Genomic DNA, 24,623 nt, shown 5'->3' on the forward strand with positions numbered 1-24,623 from the left:
ATTTAAAACACAGAGCAGTGACTGGATATCAGCGCCATCTGGAGTTCATCTAACTGTTACAGGTAATAATGCACACATAGACTTTGCAGTATAATATGATATATAACAGGTCTGTAGTATTTACAGAGTTTTTGTACATTATTGTGTGTAGATTTGCAGGTGAAGGTGGAGCCTAAACCTGAAGGACAGAGAGAAGTAAAACTGACCTGCAGTTCCACCTGCAGTCTCACTCCATACAATTTCGACTGGTACAGGAATGGCCAAAAGTTAAAAACTACATATGATAACTTCATTGTCCTCGACTCGACTAGTCTACATGATGAAGGCAGCTACTCCTGTAGGGCGTATGAGAGTGAACGTCGCTCTCCTCCAGTGTGTAAGTGTCAGAGTAAATCTGTCCAGATTCCTCCCCCTCAAGTTTCCAATAAAATTGACAAGACACCTAATTTTCGAAATTAAACTCAATATCTTCTGTTTTAACTACATTTATGACCAGAACTAGATGATAATTATGGGATGCCAGGCTTCAAAAGAAGATCCTCCCACAGTTATTACCTCTCTATATGTTTCAGGTGTAATGAGTAAGGCGTGTTGGCGTGTGACTTACACTCCTGATCATGTGTGTGCTCTGAAAGGCACATCGGTTGATCTCTCCTGCTCTTATACGCACCCTGCAGAACACACAGTGAGAACATCAGTGTGGTTCATTAAACAGAAGGCTGATGATGATCCTGTAGATGTGAGAAAGGGTAAGGAGCACAAGGGCCGAGTGCAGTACACACAGAACTCTCAGAATAACTGTAGTCTGAGAATCACTAACCTGAGAGAGACAGATGCTCAAACATACAGATTCAGATTCTACACTGATGGAGGTGATTACACTGGAGAACCTGGAGTCGCTCTGTCTGTTACAGGTGATGTACAGTTATACAAGTATATATTTACTAAATAAAGTGAATAGAGAGCAAAGTAATTACTCACATACTTTCTATAATTTGCAGATCTGAAGGTTACAGTATCAGACTGGACTGATCAGTACATGGAGCTGAGCTGTAACACCACCTGCACTCTGTCTAACAATCCCACTTACATCTGGTACAAGAACGGACAGCGGGTGAATGAGTGTAAATCTGCCTCCTGCTTTGTAGCTGCAGTCAGTGGTGAGGTCAGTTACAGCTGTGCTGTTGAAGGCCACGACAGTCTCCGATCTTCTCCAGTGTGTGAGTGTGGATTTAACTTTTCTCAAACACAGTACATCTATTTTTATAAAACAAATGCTGATCCTGAACCAACACCAGCTGATTTAGTTGTTGTATTTCTGATCAGATTCCCCTAAAAACATCATAGCAGTGGTTCATTCCTCTGAAAGTCTAGTGAAGGTTGATTCAGTGACTTTAAGCTGTAGCAGTGATGCAAACCCTCCTGTTCACACCTACTCCTGGTTTAAGCAAAGAGTAGCTACAAACAACCTGTTGACAACAAACCAGAATTACAGCATCAGTAAAATTAGCTCCCTACACAGTGGACTCTACTACTGCACTGCTCACAACCAGCTGGGACTTCAAAACTCTACACCCATACACCTGCATGTGTTACATAAGTGTCATGTGTAAAGTTTTACTAGTTGTGTTTACTGAGTGAAAAGTCCATATACTGGGTGCAATGTAGTTATTAAGATTTGATGATTTAATTGCTGCAGTAAAATATATTTGTCTCTGTACCTGTAATAAAAGCTTTTCTTTCCCTCAGGTGATGAGGTGTGGAAGCTCCATGTTGCATGGGGAACTGCTGCACTCGTTCCTACTCTGCTTCTCCTTCTTCTTATTGCTGTTCTGGTCATTATGTGAGTAACTGAACTATTTTATTATATAAATATCTGAATAAAACAAGAACAGATTGAAGAGCCGTGTTTTATGTTATTTGTGTGAATAGGAGGAAGAGAATAGCAAACAGAGACACTGACTTTCAGGTACTGAGAGACCGTTGTAATTGATGTCTTTATCTTTATCAAACTCTAGATCCTATAAAGTAAATAAAATAAGATTGGAAAATTTTGTTTCTTTTTCTCAGAGGGCTCCGGCACCTGAAGGCGACACGTACACAACACTGCAGCTCACGACGATGTCTCCAGATTATGATACTCTGCAAGTATGTACACAGTCTTTGTTTGTGTGTGTGTGTGTGTGTGTGTGTGTGTGTGTGTGTGTGTGTGTGTTAGCAACACACATACTACATTCTTCATTCTCTAATCTATTCCATTTAGAATATTAAGAGCTCTGTCAAGAGCCAACACTGAACCCTGCAGCCACGTCCTTAATTAAGACACCCTGACGGTAAGTGTACCTGCTTCACCAGACTGAGTATGAGTTTATATATCAAGTCTCAGGATTCAGGGGGTTTTGTATTTGTAGTTATTTCCTTTTACCACCAGGTGTCGCCTTTGCCCTTTCCAAATGCTCAATTGTCTCCATCTGTTCCCAATCTCCCACAGTCTATTTAAGGTCTTTCTTTGTGGTAGTTTTTTCACTTGCTTCTTAATGTTGTATGGTCTACTGATAGTGTTTTGTTTCCCGTGTCCCCAGCATTGTTTTAAGTTGCCTCTTTTAAAGTTTTTAATATATTTTGCTTTTCTCTGCTTTTTTCTAGAAAAAGTCATTGGGACAACTCTTCTTGAGTTCTTTAAGAAGATTTTCAGTTTAATATTTTATTTCTTGTCTTCTTTGTTTATTCTTGTTTTTTACTTTATAATAAATACATTATGAAACCTTCCACCTTTTCATTGAGTCTATCTCTGATTAGGTTCATATGCCCCTCTGTGCCACATCTTATAGATGGTTTGACTATGAAGCCATTGTCCCTGGTTCAAGTCCTAACCGTCTCATAAAGGAAATTAAATCAAACAAAAGAGTATATGTTCCTTATTTTAATTGTAATACAAGCATGAATTTTAAGTATATAAATTGTCAGTAGATGCAAAAACACATTGTTCAGAAATTATTTTATTCAGGTGCAGGAATAAGTTAAATGCTGTTCAGAGAATAATATGTAATATAAACTTTTTATATTTCTCAAAATCAATGTCACAAATCATGTTAAGAAATGACAATTTCCTCTGCATGTTAGTAGCATAAACATGTTAGCATTTGTGACTGAAATTATATCATTGTGTGCTTGAGGCTCATAGGTTGTTGCTATGTGGTTGCTATGCTAAATCTGTTGGCTGCTCGTTATTCAAATGGGTTACAAACATGTTTTTCAATACTTCTAGACTGTGCACACTCGTGGCACAACTCCCATCCGAGTTGTAAAATAATAGTGTCACTTCAGCATCCTCGTTGTTGTGGAGAGCACAAGAGCACAAGAACAGTGAAGTGTGGCAGCAAAACCCCTCACAGTGAACATCTTCTCTGGTCCTCCTACCTGTGTTTATCCTTTTCTCTCATTCTCATGCTCATGCAGTGTCCAGTGACTGACTGAGGTCATTCTCTTTACCATTGTTGTGCAGAGAGACTATGAAGCTTCTGACCTTGAGGTAGGACATGTGCAAATCTTCACTGACCACTCTCATCCTGTACCAACACACTTGCAATTAAAAACCAACAAATTATCAGGATTTTCCCACTGACCCTGCCTTCAGCAGCAAGCAACCACACAAGAGCTAAAACTTCCCTGAACTTCCTCATAAAAACAGGGAAAAAACCCACGCCCCAACAAATATTTATATATAATATTCTTAACATATATGTTAACATATTAACATGTGGTAAAAAAATATACATTTTTTTAATAAATTATCTGTATTAGACTCTATAGGACTGACTGTTGACTGTTAAATGCTATTACTATTATTATGTATAATACCTCTGTATGTGAAACTGGTGTGTGTCGAACACGACAAGGAGAGTTTAAAATACCAGAATCTTAATTGATTATAAAACAGACTTGATTTGGTGGTTTCTTTTTCTCCAATAGTTTGCAATGAGCATGTGATTTACAAAAAAATTCTACAATTTAGTTTCGCCATGACTTGGGATAAAAAAAATAAGTTGTCTAAAACGGCCACAGGAGGGCGCTAGAAATAGCTTAGGGATAACTGATTATGGTCAAATCGCATGGACTTCTCTTGGCTTCTTCATTCCTGTACTTGTAGCTTGATTAAGACAAATATCCATTACTAAACATTATAACAAAATGTACATTTACATCACAACATTAACATCATCACATTTAGACATTATCAAAGAATTAAAAGTAACAGTGTTTTTTTTACCTCAGAAGAAAGAAAAATCGAGTAGGAATGTGGTATTAATGAAACTTGAATGACTTTTTTTATAGGGTTAAAAGTAAAGAGGAGGCTTAAACACGTTGGCGTGGTTCACACAATGCTGGTGTGAACGCATCGTTCATATTCCGAGTCATAACTGGAAGTGTCGTACAGAGACGAGTGCAGCATGAGTGAAAGAGGAATAGGCTGATTTAGGCAGTTATTGTTTATTAAAAGAGTAAGAAAGTTTTATATTGTAATTCTAAGGATATTTTTGGACAAAATTTCACACCTGGTGGATCTCAGTATGAGCTGTTTAAAGGTTGATGTCAGCGTTTTTCACAGAATGACGAGAAACTTTACAGCAGCAGCAGCAGCAGCAATTCTCATGTTACTCACTGTTAAACTTTTCATATATTTCAGCTCTTTCTACTGTTTTTCTGTGCTTCTGTGTCACTACTGCATCCTTTCAGAAACATCTGTATGTAGAATAGATCATTTGTAGGGTGCTGTAGAGTAAACATCAGGAGGTACAGTATAGAGCCAGAAATAAAAAGATCACATACGTATGTTAAATCATATGTGTATTAGTCATGTATTACTGTACAAACTATAATGTGTTAGTATCCTGCACTGTTTTTTAACTGCATGAGTTTATTTGTTGCAGTTCTAGAGTCTACAAACCCAGAGGAAGTTTTAAAATGAGTTCTATTTTTATTGTCAATTTCACAACTTTTTTTTTCACTCACTGTGTGTGACTGAGTGCAGCAGCAGCACTTAAGACTGATTATACTTCCCTGTCAGTGCACAAGACATTACTTTACTTTCTGCTTCTGTTTTGTTGTGTGTGTGTGTGTGTGTGTGTGTGTGTGTGTGTGTGTGTGTGTGTGTGTGTGTGTTCCAGGAGTTCAGGCTCAGCCCAGTGTAACTTTCCCCACTCAGAGTTTCTGTGCTCTTGCTGAATCTTCAGTAAAAATCCCCTGTACATTTACAAATCCTGATCACTCCAGTGTCACACAGAGCGAGTGGTATCGAGTCCAGAGCTCTGAAGGAGAACCACAAGACCTGAGTAAAGATCCACAATATTCAGGACGAGTTATAATCTGGACATCTGAATGTTCGCTGTCAGTGAAAAATGTGAGTGTGAGTGACTCTGGAGTTTATAACTTTAGATTTAAAACACAGAGCAGTGACTGGATATCAGCGCCATCTGGAGTTCATCTAACTGTTACAGGTAATAATGCACACATAGACTTTGCAGTATAATATGATATATAACAGGTCTGTAGTATTTACAGAGTTTTTGTACATTATTGTGTGTAGATTTGCAGGTGAAGGTGGAGCCTAAACCTGAAGGACAGAGAGAAGTAAAACTGACCTGTAGTTTCCCCTGCAGTCTCAGTCCATACAATTTCCACTGGTACAGGAATGGCCAAAAGTTAAAAACTACATATGATAACTTCATTGTCCTCGACTCGACTAGTCTACATGATGAAGGCAGCTACTCCTGTAGGGCGTACCAGAGTGAACGTCGCTCTCCTCCAGTGTGTAAGTGTCAGAGTAAATCTGTCCAGATTCCTCCCTCTCAAGTTTACAATAAAATTGACAAGACACCTAATTTTCGAAATTAAACTCAATATCTTCTGTTTTAACTACATTTATGACCAGAACTAGATGATAATTATGGGATGCCAGGCTTCAAACGAAGATCCTCCCACAGTTATTACCTCTCTATATGTTTCAGGTGTAATGAGTAAGGCGTGTTGGGGTGTGACTTACACTCCTGATCATGTGTGTGCTCTGAAAGGCACATCGGTTGATCTCTCCTGCTCTTATACGCACCCTGCAGAACACACAGTGAGAACATCAGTGTGGTTCATTAAACAGAAGGCTGATGATGATCCTGTAGATGTGAGAAAAGGTGAGGAGCATCAGGGCCGAGTGCAGTACACACAGAACTCTCAGGATAACTGTAGTCTGAGAATCACTAACCTGAGAGAGACAGATGCTCAAACATACAGATTCAGATTCTACACTGATGGAGGTGATTACACTGGAGAACCTGGAGTCGCTCTGTCTGTTACAGGTGATGTACAGTTATACAAGTATATATTTACTAAATAAAGTGAATAGAGAGCAAAGTAATTACTCACATACTTTCTATAATTTGCAGATCTGAAGGTTACAGTATCAGACTGGACTGATCAGTACATGGAGCTGAGCTGTAACACCACCTGCACTCTGTCTAACAATCCCACTTACATCTGGTACAAGAACGGACAGCGGGTGAATGAGAGTAAATCTGCCTCCTGCTTTGTAGCTGCAGTCAGTGGTGAGGTCAGTTACAGCTGTGCTGTTGAAGGCCACGACAGTCTCCGATCTTCTCCAGTGTGTAAGTGTGGATTTAGCTTTTTTTAAACACAGTATTTTTATATAACAAATGCTGATCCTGAACCAACACCAGCTGATTTAGTTGTTGTATTTCTATACAGATTCCCCTAAAAACACCAGAGCAGTGGTTCATCCATCTGGAGACCTAATGGAGGGGGATTCAGTGACTCTGAGCTGTAGCAGTGATGCAAACCCTCCTGTTCACACCTACTCCTGGTTTAAGCAGATAGAATCTACAGACACACTGCTGACAACAAGCCAGAATTACAGCATCAGCAACATCACCACCAATCACAATGGACTCTATTACTGCACTGCTCACAACCAGCTGGGACGACAAAACTCTGCACCTGTACACCTGAATGTGTTAGGTAAGTGTCATGTGTACTGTAGCTTCACCCTGAAGCTGAAAGATTATTTTCATATATCAGCATATCTCCAAGTTGTTTATACAAACGTAAAGTTTTACTAGTTGTGTTTACTGAGTGAAAAGTCCATATACTGGGTGCAATGTAGTTATTAAGATTTGATGATTTAATTGCTGCAGTAAAATATATTTGTCTCTGTACCTGTAATAAAAGCTTTTCTTTCCCTCAGGTGATGAGGTGTGGAAGCTCCATGTTGCATGGGGAGCTGCTGCACTCGTTCCTACTCTGCTTCTTCCTATTGCTGTTCTGGTCATTATGTGAGTAACTGAACTATTTTATTCTATAAATATCTGAATGAAACAAGAACAGATTGAAGAGCCGTGTTTTATGTTATTTGTGTGAATAGGAGGAAGAGAATAGCAAACAGAGACACTGACTTTCAGGTACTGAGAGACCGTTGTAATGTCTGTTTATGTCTTTTCTTCATCAAACTCTAGATCCTATAAAGTAAATAAAATAAGATTGGAAAATTTTGTTTCTTTTTCTCAGAGGGTTCCGGCACCTGAAGGCGACACGTACACAACACTGCAGCTCACGACGATGTCTCCAGATTATGATACTCTGCAAGTATGTACACAGTCTTTGTTTGTTTGTGTGTGTGTGTGTGTGTGTGTGTGTGTGTGTGTGTGTGTGTGTTAGCAACACACATACTACATTCTTCATTCTCTAATCTTTTCCATTTTGAATATTAAGAGCTCTGTCAAGAGCCAACACCGAACCCTGCAGCCACGTCCTTAATTAAGACACCCTGACGGTAAGTGTACCTGCTTCACCAGACTGAGTATAAGTTTATATATCAAGTCTCAGGATTCAGGGGGTTTTGTATTTGTAGTTATTTCCTTTTACCACCAGATGTCGCCTTTGCCCTTTCCAAATGCTCAATTGTCTCCACCTGTTCCCAATCTCCCACAGTCTATTTAAGGTCCTTCTTTGTGGTAGTTTTTCACTTGCTTCTTAATGTTGTATGGTCTACTGATAGTGTTTTGTTTCCCGTGTCCCCAGCATTGTTTCAAGTTGCCTCTTTTAAAGTTTTTAATATATTTTGCTTTTCTCTGCTTTTTTCTAGAAAAAGTCATTGGGACAACTCTTCTTGAGTTCTTTAAGAAGATTTTCAGTTTAATATTTTATTTCTTGTCTTCGTTGTTTATTCTTGTTTTTTACTTTATAATAAATACATTATGAAACCTTCCACCTTTTCATTCAGTCTATCTCTGATTAGGTTCATATTCCCCTCTGAGCCACATCTTATAGATGGTTTGACTATGAAGCCATTGTCCCTGGTTCAAGTCCTAACCGTCTCATAAAGGAAATTAAATCAAACAAAAGAGTATATGTTCCTTATTTTAATTGTAATACAAGCATGAATTTTAAGTATATAAATTGTCAGTAGATGCAAAAACACATTGTTCAGAAATAATTTTATTCAGGTGCAGGAATAGTTAAATGCTGTTCAGAGAATAATATGTAATATAAACTTTTTATATTTCTCAAAATCAATGTCACAAATCATGTTAAGAAATGACAATTTCCTCTGCATGTTAGTAGCATAAACATGTTAGCATTTGTGACTGAAATGATATCATTGTGTGCTTGAGGCTCATAGGTTGTTGCTATGTGGTTGCTATGCTAAATCTGTTGGCTGCTCGTTATTCAAATGGGTTACAAACATGTTTTTCAATACTTCTAGACTGTGCACACTCGTGGCACAACTCCCATCCGAGTTGTAAAATAATAGTGTCACTTCAGCATCCTCGTTGTTGTGGAGAGCACAAGAGCACAAGAACAGTGAAGTGTGGCAGCAAAACCCCTCAATGTCCTTAATATTAATAAACAAAGTGGAAAACATTACAAATAAAGAAAAACCTTTGAATAAAAAGGTGTGTACAAACTTTTGACTGGTAGAGTGTATATACTGTACTGTATAGACACACACACACACACACACACACACACACTGTTATATTTTTATCATGCCCAAACGAAACTTAATTCATGGAGAGATTTTCCATACGACCTGTGATGCTCCGTAGTGCCTTTCTGAATTCAGGGAAGAAGAAATACACAGCACACAGAATGTAGCAATGTTTCCTCTCTTCAGTTTATTGCAGGTGGCAGACACGTATTTATACACAGGATGATACAGTCCACGCACACACACACGAACACGCACACACAAAAGGCTGACCTAAAGTGTTTTCCTGTTTAGACAAGAGGATATACCAGCCCAGATAAGACTCTCTGTTTACCTTACCGACTAACATGGTAAAAATCCTATAGACACTGAACGGACAAAGGAATGTGTGTGAGATAGTGTGAAAACAGTTTTAACACTAACAATGGCCACTTTAAATCATTTATGATTTAGCATCACACACCAAAACATAGGATGTTCATCCTGGGAACAGAACCTGTGACATAAACTGCCAATTGAAAGATATTCCATTTCATTCTTTTCCTATATGCAAATAATCCTTCATCATCACCACTCAAATCAAGGATAAAACAAAATAGTGTTCAACACTCGTAAACAAATTCTTAATCTTTTCCAAAAACTTTGTTCAGCAGTTGTTTCACGTTCTCCAAGACATCATGAGACCATTGTTTCTCATTGTTTGTTCAGTATGTCTATTAACAGTGATATAAGGTATAGATAACAGTTTCTTCTCTGAATAATGTATTCAAAGAGAATAAAAAAATTCGGAGTCTAGTTACATCTATGCACATATAGTTATAGAATTTAGACCTAGAGCGAGTATCAGGGTACGCTAAACTAAACAGTCAAGTGAGTTTGATCTTCACCCCGGAGGTGGCCCCCTTTCTACTAAAAAGAAAAGATCTTTCCGTGGGCTCTCAACTGTTTCAGCCCTGAACGCTCACTTAGGCTGGCTTCTTAGGCCAACAGACCAATTAATGCATAGATTAAGTGGGTGCTGTCTTGATCCTGCTTGCGTGTATCCACTGTGGCTGATAATCAGTCAGAACTCCAGTTCTGGTTACAGCTAGGACAGTCGCTGGACCCAGATACTTCGGATCACCGACCTTGATGGGCGTCAGACGTCTTATCAGGACCTGCTGATTAGGCACAAAAGGGTGTGTGGGCTTATCTGTGGGCAGAGGAAGAGTTAGTGAAACATCAGCACTGATAGAATTAAATTTCTCAACCAGGGCAGAAACGTAGTCGTCCACCATCACTTCCAGGTTACCTAAGAAAGAAATGCCAGTGCGTCTCCTGACCCATGGGGTCATATAAGGTTAGAACATAAAACTTTCAAAGGATTAGTTTTGTTCGAGACAGGGTTAGTTTTGTTAAAGATAGGGTTATTTTCATTTCTGTGAGTATTACCGAGAGAACAACAGTCCAATTTTGGCCTGTTTCAATGCAGGCTTCAGTAATACGTCTAATGGTTCTGTTTGTTCTCTCTACCACTCCAGCTGACTGTGGGTGATAGGGAATATTAAAATCACAATCAATTGCTAAACTTTTAGTCAAAAGTTGTCTTAACTTCGAAGCAAAAGGTGTGCCGTTATCAATTTCAATCACGCTAGGAATACCAAACCTAGAGATGATCTCTTTTGTTAATATTTTAATAACAGTTTTAGCATTCTCTGTCGCACATGCAAATGCTTCTGGCCACTTAGTGAATCTGTCAACTATAACCAACAGGTACCTCAAATTTCCTACAGGTGGCATATGTATAAAATCTATGGCCACTTTGGCAGGGAGTTGAACAGCTTTTAATAAGTCGCCTATGAGATTAAAATGTGCTATGGGCTTTCCATCAGCTGTTTTAAAGTCTCTTTGCTTCCATGTTTCAGCAAAATCATGCACAACACCATAAGCATACTTAGAATCAGTGTATAAAGTCACTACTTTACCTTTAGACAACTGACATGATCTTGTAAGTGCGAACAATTCTGCAGCTTGTGCCGATGTGTATGGGAATGATTTAGCTTCAACTATTACATCAGGTAATCTTACAACCCCATATCCACATAAATACACACCAGAAGGTTCTAAACATGAACATCTACATATAAGCAATCCCCCTCTTCCAGGGCCGTATCTGAAGATCGGGCCTACAAGAGGTCTCACGTTCAATTTGTCTAAGGCAATCATGCGCATCATCAAAACCATCTAAATCAATATCGTCTAGCAGATCACGCAGAGCTTCTACAGCTGAATGCGGCTGAGAAGAAGGCATAATAGTTAAGTTTTCCGTTACCAATAGTGTAGTTTCATAACCAGATCTACGTTGTGCTGTCATATGTTGTTTGTTGAGGTCGTATAAATTAGCTGTTACCTGATTTGAGGTGTACAGTATTAAAGGATGTGACAGCACCATTTTCTCAGCATCCCGGACCATCAGAGCCGCAGCAGCCACTGCACGCAAGCACGAAGGCAACCCTTGTGCTATGTTGTCTAAAAATTTGGAAAGATACGCAACAGGGCGATATCTGTCACCGTGTTCCTGGGCTAGGATCCCCGCAGCCGTACCACCACGTTCGTGCACATAAAGGTGAAAAGGCTCAGCATAATTCGGAAGACCCAGAGCTGGAGCAGACTGTACAGCCTTCTTGAGGGCAGCAAAACTGTCAGTCATTTCATGAGACCACAGAATGAGATGTGATGGAGGAGCTTTGTGATCAATAGCACTACGCAAACTTTATCATGCTGTGCGCAGTCAGAGATCCATGCTCGGCAGTAGTTCATCAGTCCCAAGAAGCTCTGCATCTGTTTCACAGTCAGAGGTCTTGAAAACCTAGTCACAAGCTGTACTCGGTCCTGTGACAAGGATGTCATCTGCGTATTGAAAAATGCAGGTTGTTTCCGGCAGGTGGATATCAGCCAAAGTTCAGTGCGCTACAGCGGAGAATACGGCTGGCGAGTCAACAAAGCCTTGAGGAAGACGTGTCCAGGTGAATTGACGTCTCCTATAGGTAAAAGCGAAAAGCGGCTGCGTCTCTGAGGCCAAAGGGACACTGAAAAAAGCAGAACAAAGATCAATCACAGTAAAAACAATCTGTGAGTTGCTGGTATAGAGTTAACAATGGTAGCTACTTCGGGCACCAAAGGAGCTAACGGAATAACTCATTTATTAATCTCACGTAAATCTTGTGTTAGCCTCCAGCATTTTTTATCTTCCTTTAAGACGGGATTAATCGGTGTGTTACACGGTGAATGTGTCTCGATCAAAACACCTTGTGACAATAAATTGTCAATAACAGGAGCAATGCCAACATTCTTCTCTATTGACAATGGATATTGTTTAACAAAAATCGGATGGTGTGTTTTCATGAGTGGATGATACGGTTTTACCTGGATGAAACCTGCCTCATCTTTGTGAGAGGTCCATAATTTAGGGTTAACTTCACCTAAATTTGGTTCATCAGGCAGGACCTCTGTGGCTCGGTTGAGAGCATGAGGACAGAAGGAAAAACAGTGAGACATTGGTTTAAAAAAACAGAATTTCCATTCCCATTTTGTGCATCATATCTCTTCCTTAAAGGCGAGTTTGGAATTATTGTAAAGCTATGATATAAATTTGTACCAGTCGGTGTCATCACAGGCAAAAGGTGAGTTACAGGACATGAAATTGGAACTCTATCTATTCCCTAATAGATGAACTTTCCCTTTTTCCTAGGACCTCCTCCTTGAGTTTAGTGCTGAGGCTGGAATGCACCACTTCCTGTTGCAGTGCAGAGCATAAAGGGTTAACTTAACCTGAAGCATAGCAGAAACCTCAAGCAGCATGTAAATCTCTATGGAAAAGTATCTAGATGTGACACAATTTCACTCCATAATGCCAAATGATCTAAATAAGGATTAGTCCAAAAACCAGCACTATTCCTATACACAAAATCTGTGGTATATTCTTCCGGCAGTAAGCGAGAAATGTTATGACCCATCATCTTTACACAGAACAAAGAACAGACACACAACACTTAATACACGGACAATACACAAAACACATAACACTCAGACAATACAGCTGCGCAGGCACCAGGGAGATCACAGTCTTCAAACAAAAAGGTAATCCAGTCTCTCCAATTGGATCACAAATTTTGTAAATTAGGAGAAAAAAATAGACTTTAAAGCCAAAACAAGATTGAAGTCTTTGAAAAATTTTAAAGTCTTTTCAAAATGTCCGTTTCTCTTTAGTTCCTTTTCTCTTTAGTTCCTTTTCTCTTTTCTCACTTTTTTGTTTTTTTTCTTAAAACAATTAATTTTTCATTTATAATTTTTTATTATATATTTTTTTCAGGCATATTAAAATGATCGTGGATTCTTTTGGATACTTCAGACAATATCGCCTATATTAGACAGACCGTAAAAAACGTCTTCTAATCTTGCATCTTACATCTAAGGTGAGGAAACCAATGTCGCGACGAAATCATCCCGCAAGGAAATTATCACTAATTAAAAAATTAATGCATAACCAAGACACGAACACACATGCAGCCTTAATAGCTGGCAAACGGGACAATCACCGCAAACAAGGGAATACATTAAATTCTACCTTGATGCGTGATCTCCCTCTGGATATTGTCGGAAAGTATCTCGCTTCTGACACCAAAACTGTTAGATTTTTATCATGCCCAAAAACGAAACTTAATTCATGGAGAGATTTTCCATACGACCTGTGATGCTCCGTAGTGCCTTTCTGATATCAGGGAAGAAGAAATACACAGCACACAGAATGTAGCAATGTTTCCTCTCTTCAGTTTATTGCAGGTGGCAGACACGTATTTATACACAGGATGATACAGTCCACGCACACACACACGAACACGCACACACATATTGGGGAGAAAGCTGATCTAAAGTGTTTCCTGTTTGGACAAGAGGATATACCAGCCCAGATAAGACTCTCTGTTTACCTTACCGACTAACATCCTATAGACACTGAACGGACAAAGGAATGTGTGTGAGATAGTGTGAAAACAGTTTTAACACTAACAATACTCAAACTATTTTTTCATGTCTCTCAGTTCCTTGCGTTACTTCATGTGCAATCAAACAAAATGGCCTTGCTTATTTAGGCAGTAAAACAGACAAAGTCTATTCAAATGATAGAGACTCTGCCTCTTTAATGATATTACGGACTTTTGGGTTAATGCCTGACAGATTTTCCATTACTCCGGCTCTGCTGTCATGTTTTATTATGAAAAAGCTCATTAATATTATTCCGTTACCTAACAAACTGCATGCAACTGTATTGTCAAATCAGCATTACTGTAGTACCTCAGCTGTGCTCTGTCGGGCCTTGATTATATTACTGCTTATGATCTCTGGTAATGTTCATGTCAACCCTGGCCCTTCTTCTGATGTTCTTTCTGGTGTTGTTTTCCCTACGGATCATGTGGCCTCAAATAATATATGCTTTGATTATTTTTTGTAATCGCCATAACCTTGGGTTTTTGCATTTAAACGCAAGAAGCATATTATCTAAACAGGACCAGCTTAAAGTATGGGTTGAGAGTTCTAACCCTGATGTTTTAGTAATTACTGAGACATGGTTGCGTAACTCTATTCTCTATCCTGACCTGTATTTATCTGGTTACAACCTGTTTCGGCAGGATAGGTCATCTAAGGGTGGGGGAGTAGCAATTTTCACTAAAGAATATCTTGAATGTAGTATAGCCCTGGCAAAGTCTATACCCAAACAGTATGATCTTCTTGTTCTTAACATGAAATTATCTAACAGTTTTTCTTTATCTGTGGCTGGCTGCTATCGCCCTCCATCTGCACCAGCATGTACCCTAGAGGCCTTGAGCAATGCTCTTGCGCCTTTCACTAGGTCCGAGTTGATCATACTTGGTGATCTTAAATGGGACATGCTTAAGCCCCCTGAGAAAGTTGTACAACAATTTGATTTCTTAAACCTTCATCAAATCATAAACCTACCTACTAGATATAACCCAAAAGGTTGTGACAACGCCACATTGATAGATGTTGTGTTCACAAATGCCCCACACATGTACCTATCGGGTGTTTTTTGCAATGATCTCAGCGACCACTGTTTTATTGCCTGTGTTAGAAAACAACTTTCTGTCAAACAGCCAGTCGTAATCACCACTAAACGTATTCTGAAAAATTTTGATGCTCAAGCCTTCTTACATGATTTGAATCATTTAAGTCTGATTCCTACAGTGAATGATGCATGGTTGTTGTTTAAAGATCTTTTAACTGCTGTGATCAACAAACATGCCCCAAACAAAAAGATGCGTATAAAAAACCGCAACAGCCCGTGGATTAAGCGTGATCTAGTGGTTCTGCTTCAGCAAAAAAATACAGCCTGGCGCAGAGCACGCAAGACACATTCTGTTAACGACAACATTTTATTTCGTCAAATCAGGAACAAGGCCACACAAGCGGTGAGGGAGGTTAAAGCTGGCTTTTTTAAAAAACAGCTCACACTTTGTGGCGCGAACCCAAAAGCTTTTTGGAATACGGTAAAAAAACTTGAAAACAAACCCCGGACCATACCATTGTCCCTAAAATTGGATGACATAGTTGTCACTAATAAAAACTCCATGGCTGAAGCATTCAATCACCACTTCATAAATGCTGGCTTTGTTTCAAAGACATTAAACCCTATTTCTACAGCCCCTGCAACCTCTAATACTTGCAACCTTTTAGCACCTCCTCACAGTTTTTCCATCCAGCCTGTTTTTGAGGGGGAAGTCTTGAACGAACTGACTGCTCTGGACCCCAATAAAGCAGCTGGGTCAGATGATCTTGCTGCCTTTTTTATTAAAATTGCTGCCCCTGTCATTGCGGCTCCACTAACAGCCCTCATTAACCTCTCCCTCTATACAGCTGAGATTCCATCTGCTTGGAAAGAAGCAGTTGTGCTTCCTCTGTATAAGGGCGGTGATCAGGCTGACCTTAATAATTACAGGCCGATTTCCATCTTGCCATGTGTGTCTAAAATTCTGGAAAACCTTGTCAATAAACAACTAATCAATTATCTAAATGTTAACGGTATCACCTCCGGGGCACAGTCTGGCTTTCGATCAGGGTATGGTTGTGTTACAGCTACCACTAAAGTGCTCAATGACATTACATCTGCATTAGATAACAAACAAAACTGTGCTGCTATATTCATTGATCTTGCAAAAGCTTTTGACTCGGTGGACCACAACACACTTATCCACAGACTCCGCAGCATTGGTGTCACTGATCACTCACTGGATTGGTTCTCAAATTATCTTTCTCAACGGGTTCAACGTGTAAGATTTTAAAACCTTTTCTCCCATTCTCTTCTGGTCACCAGGGGTGTCCCCCAAGGCTCCATCCTTGGTCCCACACTTTTCTCAATTTATATTAATAACATTTCCCAGGCAGTTGGTAATTCACTCATTCACTTATATGCTGATGATACAATCCTTTATGCCATAGGTCCCTCCCCTGATGCTGTTCAAGCTACCCTGCAACATGGCTTTTACCAACTACAGCAGTCTTTTACACAACTCAAACTCACTCTCAATACCTCCAAAACAAAAAGCATGTGGTTTGGCCGTACGGGTACTACGCCTCCTCCTGCCCTTAACATCACCACCTGCAAGGGAGCTATTTTAGAACAAGTCACTGCTTATAACTACTTAGGCATCTGGTTGGAAACTTCACTCTCTTTCTCTATCCACATATCAAAGCTGCAATCTAAGGTCCAAGCCAAGCTTGGTTTCTTTTACAGAAACCGCTCTTCCTTCACCACTTCTGCCAAACTTATTCTTATTCAAATGACCATTCTACCCATGTTAGATTATGGAGACACTATATATAGGGTTGCTTGCAAGTCCACCCTATCAAAACTTGATGCTCTTGACCATTCTGCTATCAGGTTTGCCACAAATGCTCCTTTCAATACACACCATTGTGCTTTATATTCATCTGTTAACTGGCCCTCCCTTCACAATCGCCGTAAAATTCACTGGTTCACCTTCATTTATAAGACCCTTCTCGGCCACTCACCTCCTTACTTAGGTCACTTGCTGCAGCTAAAGCCTGTCACATATAACACCCGGTCCTCACTTCATTTTTCAATTAAGCATTCCTAAAACCAACTCTGCGTTTGGTCTCGCATCTTTTCAATCTGCTGCCGCTCGCGACTGGAATGCTTTGCAAAATACTCTCAAACTGGATAAATTCATTCCAATTTCAACCTTTAAAAATAGTATATCGTATTTGTTCACGGATATATGCAGTTGCTTCTTGTCATAATTTTGTTTTAAAATGTATTTATGTAATTGTTTACATGTATGTATTTTTAATGTTTTGTACTTATTTTAGCCCTATTTCCCTTTCCCTAAGTGGTTTTTCCACTTGTCAGGCCGCCATTGTAAATAAGAACCTGTTCTTAATGACTTGCCTGTAAAAAATAAAGGTAAAAAAAAATAAAAATAATAATAATAATTCCTCTGGAACCATAGTGGAGGGGGATTCAGTGACTCTGAGCTGTAGCAGTGATGCAGAACCTCCTGTTCACACCTACTCCTGGTTTAAGCAGATAGAATCTACAGACACACCGCTGACAACAAGCCAGAATTACAGCATCAGCGACATCAACACCAGTCACAATGGACTCTACTACTGCACTGCTCACAACCAGCTGGGACGGCAAAACTCTACACCCGTACACCTGAATGTGTTAGGTAAGTGCATTGTAACACTGTCACATAGCTTTATGAAGCAGATGAAAAAATATCAATGAAATGGTGTATCATCTTTTTTATGATTTATTTCTGAAGGTTCAGAGAACACAGTGTTAAAGTTCAGCGTGGTGGGTCTGGTTGTCTTCCTGGCAGTAACACTCCTTTTAGGAGCTCTGTGGATGTGGTATGTAAAATGCAAACATACTAATTATGTTGAAAAAAACGATTTATAATTAGCATGAACATGTGCTTGGCGTTCCTCAGGAAGCGGAAGTCGAGCTCAGCTAATAAACACAGCAGCACTGCCGAGGGTGAACTTCATTAACTGACTGATTAGATGTGCATTATTCGTGTCTTTAAGTCACCTCTTTTTGTTCCATAGGCTTATGACAGATGATTCATCTCTGATCTACAGCAAAATCCAGCACGTCCCCAGAAAAAGCAAGAGCTGAGACAGATGTGAATGCTCTTTTCTGTATTTAAACTGAACAGGAGAAGAAGAACGTCTTTGGCATTTCATCAGAACAGCAGTATTTATGCTTCAGTAGTGTGTTGTAGTGCTTTAAAAGTATACCTTTACCTTAAGAAATCTATGTTCAGGTAAAAAAATTTTTTAAGGGAATTTAGATTCATAATATATATTTATTTTACATTTATGTTTTAGTTCCATTATAATTTTTATAATTGTAAATTTTTTTTAAATTATTTCTTTTGTTACAAACTACATTTCCTATCAGCCACTGCACATTAAGGGGCCCTGTCACATGTCTCTTTGTGCACCTGAATCCTGTTGTGGATAATTAAGACTTGTATTTAGACTCAGCGTATGTTGCAACTTTTTTCTTCTCCATGGTTTTGTACCCTTGATCCATGTTTCATTTTGCTTGTTGTTTCTTTGTTATTCATTGTGTTTTTTCTTCAGAGTTTGTATTTATTTTGAATAAATAGAAAGCATAGTCTGGGTTAATTAACACATTTATATTGACCAGATAATTCCACATTTGGCATAAATTCAATGTCCTCAATATTAATACACAAAGTGGAAAACATTACAAATAAAGAAAAACCTTTGAATAAAAAGGTGTGTCCAAACTTTTGACTGGTAGAGTGTATATACTGTACTGTATACACACACACACACACACACACACACACACACACACACACACACACACACACACACACACACACACACAGAGTTCTTTGCAGAGGTTTTACCAGTGGTGGGCCATCACGGCCATCAAAGCCTTCTCTTCTGGCCTAAACACTATCAGAAGCACTGACCTACATTTACCACCTAAATTCTAATATTTGTTCCATGAAATTGTTATAATTTATTCCCAACAGTTTATTCTCTTCATTTTCGTAGCGTTTCTCTCGGCTGCACTGCTTCAGTACGTGTATGAGGATGTTAGACTTTTTTTCCAATCAGATTTCAGCCTCTATGTGCTGCCATGTCAATCTAATCTGCCCAGAGCCTTCAGAATCAGTACTACGGGCCTCTTTACCTTAGAGAATATTAGAAATTGGTCTGTTTCTTTAACCAATCAGAGTTCATATTTGCCTCACAGGGCAGCTCGCTGGCCCAGAATAGCGTCAGCATTTTTCCGTCCTCTGATTGGTTGGTCAGAGAGAAACTGTTACAGACGAGTTCGACTGGCAAAACACTTGTAGAGCTCTGCACACATAAATACATCTGAGTTAGACTTTTTTACGCCTATGGAGGAAGAGAAATTGATTTGATCTCAGACATACGTAACCTTGCAAAGGTGTATGACGTGCAACTTGAGACTGTCTTCCACAACCTCACCTTTGTAGCAGAGTTCGGCTGTTCCTTACCCAGTTTTAAGCCTTCTAGACATCTGTTTCTGATTCAGTTAATTACTGTGTTTAAAACTGTGCAAGTGCCATATATATAATGCCATAATATTATTGGTGGTTGTTATGATGTTATTAGATACATGGTTGCTAATGTATCACTAAATCGTTCTCATGATATTTGAAATATTCCAACCTTAATTCTGAAAATCAAATCAATTATAGAGACGCCATTTCATAGCACAACAGAAAGAAAGACAGAGTAATAAAGGGGTGTTAACCGTATGTATTTCTGTTTTAATGCATCAAAAGGGGAAGAGACTGAGCTGAAACAGACTGATAATCACAATCTTTACTGCTGATGCTCACAAATACAGTACGGGTGAAGGAGGAACAAACTAAGTGAGAAAGTTATTGTTTATTAAAAGTGTAAGATTTCTTGAAAGCATTTCCAAGGAAATCTTTGCATTAAATTCAACACCTGGTGGATCTTTAAGTGACGTCTGTCTGAAGGCAGAATGGCGAGAAACATTACAGCAGCAGCTGCAATCCTCGTGTTACTGACTGGTAAACTTCTCATATATTTCAGCTCTTTTGACTGTTTTTCTGTGCGATTATGTCGTTGCTGTATCCTTTCAGTCTGTGTGCAAGATTGATCCTTTGTATGGTGCTGTAGAGTAAACATCAGGAGTTACAGAGCAAGAAACTAAACGAATTATTGCAACTTTTACTGAAAACATGCGAATGTACAAAAAACTCATGATGTATATTAGGCATGTATTTTACACAACAATATATTAGTATCCTCCACCGTTCTTCATCTGTGTGAGTTTATTTGTACTGTTTATATTCTTCAAACCAAGAGGAAGTTTGTAAACTGTTTCAAACTGAGATCTATTTTTACATGTCATTTTCACATGATTTTGGAACAATCGCTCTGTGTGACTAAAAACAGCAGCATCAGTGGTGAAGTCTAAAGTAACACCCTTCCTGATCAGTGTATGTGTCATCGTTTTAATTTTCATATGTGTGTGTGTGTGTGTGTGTGTGTGTGTGTGTGTGTGTGTGTGTGTGTGTGTGTGTGTGTGTGTGTTCCAGGAGTTCAGGCTCAGCCCAGTGTAACTTTCCCCACTCAGAGTCTCTGTGCTGTTGCTGAATCTACAGTAAAAATCCCCTGTACATTTACAAATCCTGATCACTCCAGTGTCACACAGAAAGAGTGGTATCGAGTCCAGAGCTCTGAAGGAGAACCACAAGACCTGAGTAAAGATCCACAATATTCAGGACGAGTTATAATCTGGACATCTGAATGTACGCTGTCAGTGCAAAATGTGAGTGTGAGTGACTCTGGAGTTTATAACTTTAGATTTAAAACAGAGAGCAGTGACTGGATATCAGCGCCATCTGGAGTTCATCTAACTGTTACAGGTAATAATGCACACATAGACTTTGCAGTATAATATGATATATAACAGGTCTGTAGTATTTACAGAGTTTTTGTACATTATTGTGTGTAGATTGGCAGGTAAAGGTGGAGCCTAAACCTGAAGGACAGAAAGAAGTAAAACTGACCTGCAGTTTCACCTGCAGTCTCACTCCATACAATTTCGACTGGTACAGGAATGGCCAAAAGTTAAAAACTACATATGATAACTTCATTGTCCTCGACTCGTCTAGTCTACATGATGAAGGCAGCTACTCCTGTAGGGCGTATGAGAGTGAACGTCGCTCTCCTCCAGTGTGTAAGTGTCAGAGTAAATCTGTCCAGATTCCTCCCCCTCAAGTTTACAATAAAATTGACAAAACACCTTATTTTCGAAATTAAACTCAATATCTTCTGTTTTAACTACATTTATGACCAGAACTAGATGATAATTATGGGATGCCAGGCTTTAAAAGAAGATCTTCCCACAGTTATTACCTCTCTATATGTTTCAGGTGTAATGAGTAAGGCGTGTTGGCGTGTGACTTACACTCCTGATCATGTGTGTGCTCTGAAAGGCACATCGGTTGATCTCTCCTGCTCTTATACGCACCCTGCAGAACACACAGTGAGAACATCAGTGTGGTTCATTAAACAGAAGGCTGATGATGATCCTGTAGATGTGAGAAAGGGTGAGGAGCATCAGGGCCGAGTGCAGTACACACAGAACTCTCAGGATAACTGTAGTCTGAGAATCACTAACCTGAGAGAGACAGATGCTCAAACATACAGGTTCAGATTCTACACTGATGAAGGTGATTACACTGGAGAACCTGGAGTCGCTCTGTCTGTTACAGGTGATGTACAGTTATACAAGTATATATTTACTAAACAAAGTGAATAGAGAGCAAAGTAATTACTCACATACTTTTTATAATTTGCAGATCTGAAGGTTACAGTATCAGACTGGACTGATCAGTACATGGGGCTGAGCTGTAACACCACCTGCACTCTGTCTAACAATCCCACTTACATCTGGTACAAGAACGGACAGCGGGTGAATGAGTGTAAATCTGCCTCCTGCTTTGTAGCTGCAGTCAGTGGTGAGGTCAGTTACAGCTGTGCTGTTGAAGGCCACGACAGTCTCCGATCTTCTCCAGTGTGTAAGTGTGGATTTAACTTTTTTTAAACACAGTATTTTTATATAACAAATGCTGATCCTGAACCAACACCAGCTGATTTAGTTGTTGTATTTCTATACAGATTCCCCTAAAAACACCAGAGCAGTGGTTCATCCATCTGGAGACCTAATGGAGGAGGATTCAGTCACTTTGAGCTGTAGCAGTGATGCAAACCCTCCTGTTCACACCTACTCCTGGTTTAAGCAGATAGAATCTACAGACACACTGCTGACAACAAGCCAGAATTACAGCATCAGCAACATCAACACCAATCACAATGGACTCTATTACTGCACTGCTCACAACCAGCTGGGACGGCAAAACTCTGCACCTGTACACCTGAATGTGTTAGGTAAGTGTCATGTGTACTGTAGCTTCACCCTGAAGCTGAAAGATTATTTTCATATATCAGCATATCTCCAAGTTGTTTATACACACGTAAAGTTTTACTAGTTGTGTTTACTGAGTGAAAAGTCCATATACTGGGTGCAATGTAGTTATTAATTATTAGTTCTTTGCAGAGGTTTTACCAGTGGTGGGCCATCAGGGCCATCAAAGCCTTCTCTTCTGGCCTAAACACTATCAGAAGCACTGACCTACATTTACCACCTAAATTCTAATATTTGTTCCATGAAATTCTTATAATTTATTCCCAACAGTTTATTCTCTTCATTTCGTAGCGTTTCTCTCGGCTGCACTGCTTCAGTACGTGTATGAGGATGTTAGACTTTTTGTCCAATCAGATTTCAGCCTCTATGTGCTGCCATGTCAATCTAATCTGCCCAGAGCCTTCAGAATCAGTACTACTGGCCTTTTTACCTTAGAGAATATTAGAAATTGGTCTGTTTCTTTAACCAATCAGAGTTCATATTTGCCTCACAGGGCAGCTCGCTGGCCCAGAATAGCGTCAGCATTTTTCCGTCCTCTGATTGGTTGGTCTGATTGGTTGGTTGGAGAAACTGTTACAGACGAGTTCGACTGGCAAAACACTTGTAGAGCTCTGCACACATAAATACATCTGAGTTAGACTTTTTCACGCCTATGGAGGAAGAGAAATTGATTTGATCTCAGACATACGTAACCTTGCAAAGGTGTATGACGTGCAACATGAGACTGTCTTCCACAACCTCACCTTTGTAGCAGAGTTCGGCTGTTCCTTACCCAGTTTTAAGCCCCCTAGACATCTGTTTCTGATTCAGTTAATTACTGTGTTTTAAACTGTGCAAGTGTTAGAATTGAGAGCCAAAGGGTAGTTTTACATTCTTAGTCACAAGTTTGTACTTATTCTGTCTTTTTTAAATTATAATCATTGTTTTTAATATTATGTCTGATGATGAGGCTGTGTAAGCTATGGTGTTGCTAGGTGGTTGCTGTGCTAAACAGATTTGGTTATTGCTAGGTGTTTCCTAAAGTATATCCGTGGTTTGTTAGCATTTTGCTTGTTGGTTGCCATAATATTCCAGGTGCTTTCCATGGTGTTGTTAGCTAGTTGCTATGCTAACCAATTTGGCTACCTCTGTATTCCAGGGGTTGCTGGCATCTTTCTCATTGGATGCCATAATATTATTGGTGGTTGTTATGATGTTATTAGATACATGGTTGCTAATGTTTTACTAAATCGTTCTCATGATATTTGAAATATTCCAACCTTAATTCTGAAAATCAAATCAGTTATAGAGACGCCATTTCATAGCACAACAGAAAGAAAGACAGAGTAATAAAGGGGTGTTAACCGTATGTATTTCTGTTTTAATGCATCAAAAGGGGAAGAGACTGAGCTGAAACAGACTGATAATCACAATCTTTACTGCTGGTGCTCACAAATACAGTACGGGTGAAGGAGGAACAAACTAAGTGAGAAAGTTATTGTTTATTAAAAGTGTAAGATTTCTTGAAAGCATTTCCAAGGAAATCTTTGCATTAAATTCAACACCTGGTGGATCTTTAAGTGACGTCTGTCTGAAGGCAGAATGGCGAGAAACATTACAGCAGCAGCTGCAATCCTCGTGTTACTGACTGGTAAACTTCTCATATATTTCAGCTCTTTTTACTGTTTTTCTGTGCGATTATGTCGTTGCTGTATCCTTTCAGTCTGTGTGCAAGATTGATCCTTTGTATGGTGCTGTAGAGTAAACATCAGGAGTTACAGAGCAAGAAACTAAACGAATTATTGCAACTTTTACTGAAAACATGCGAATGTAAAAAAAACTCATGATGTATATTAGGCATGTATTTTACACAACAATATATTAGTATCCTCCACCGTTCTTCATCTGTGTGAGTTTATTTGTACTGTTTATATTCTTCAAACCAAGAGGAAGTTTGTAAACTGTTTCAAACTGAGATCTATTTTTACATGTCATTTTCACATGATTTTGGAACAATCGCTCTGTGTGACTAAAAACAGCAGCATCAGTGGTGAAGTCTAAAGTAACACCTTCCTGATCAGTGTATGTGTCATC

General features: G+C 39.2%; 1 protein-coding gene across 1 annotated transcript; it reads left to right on the plus strand.

Moving 5' to 3' along the window:
• Positions 1-316: 316 nt before the first annotated feature.
• LOC310731613 (B-cell receptor CD22-like) lies at positions 317-24,269 on the plus strand (the record flags this gene model as incomplete). The annotated part of the gene is made up of 10 exons (XM_083551266.1): positions 317-376; positions 1,750-1,757; positions 1,933-1,969; positions 2,071-2,148; positions 6,152-6,350; positions 6,438-6,656; positions 6,757-7,037; positions 17,472-17,739; positions 22,244-22,513; positions 24,253-24,269. The coding sequence occupies 10 exons, from the start codon at positions 317-319 to the stop codon at positions 24,267-24,269; spliced, it is 1,437 nt and encodes a 478-aa protein (XP_083407392.1).
• Positions 24,270-24,623: the final 354 nt, after the last annotated feature.

This window comes from Silurus aristotelis (genome assembly GCF_946808225.1).
Source record: "Silurus aristotelis genome assembly, chromosome: 9".
NCBI classification, from domain to species: domain Eukaryota; kingdom Metazoa; phylum Chordata; class Actinopteri; order Siluriformes; family Siluridae; genus Silurus; species Silurus aristotelis.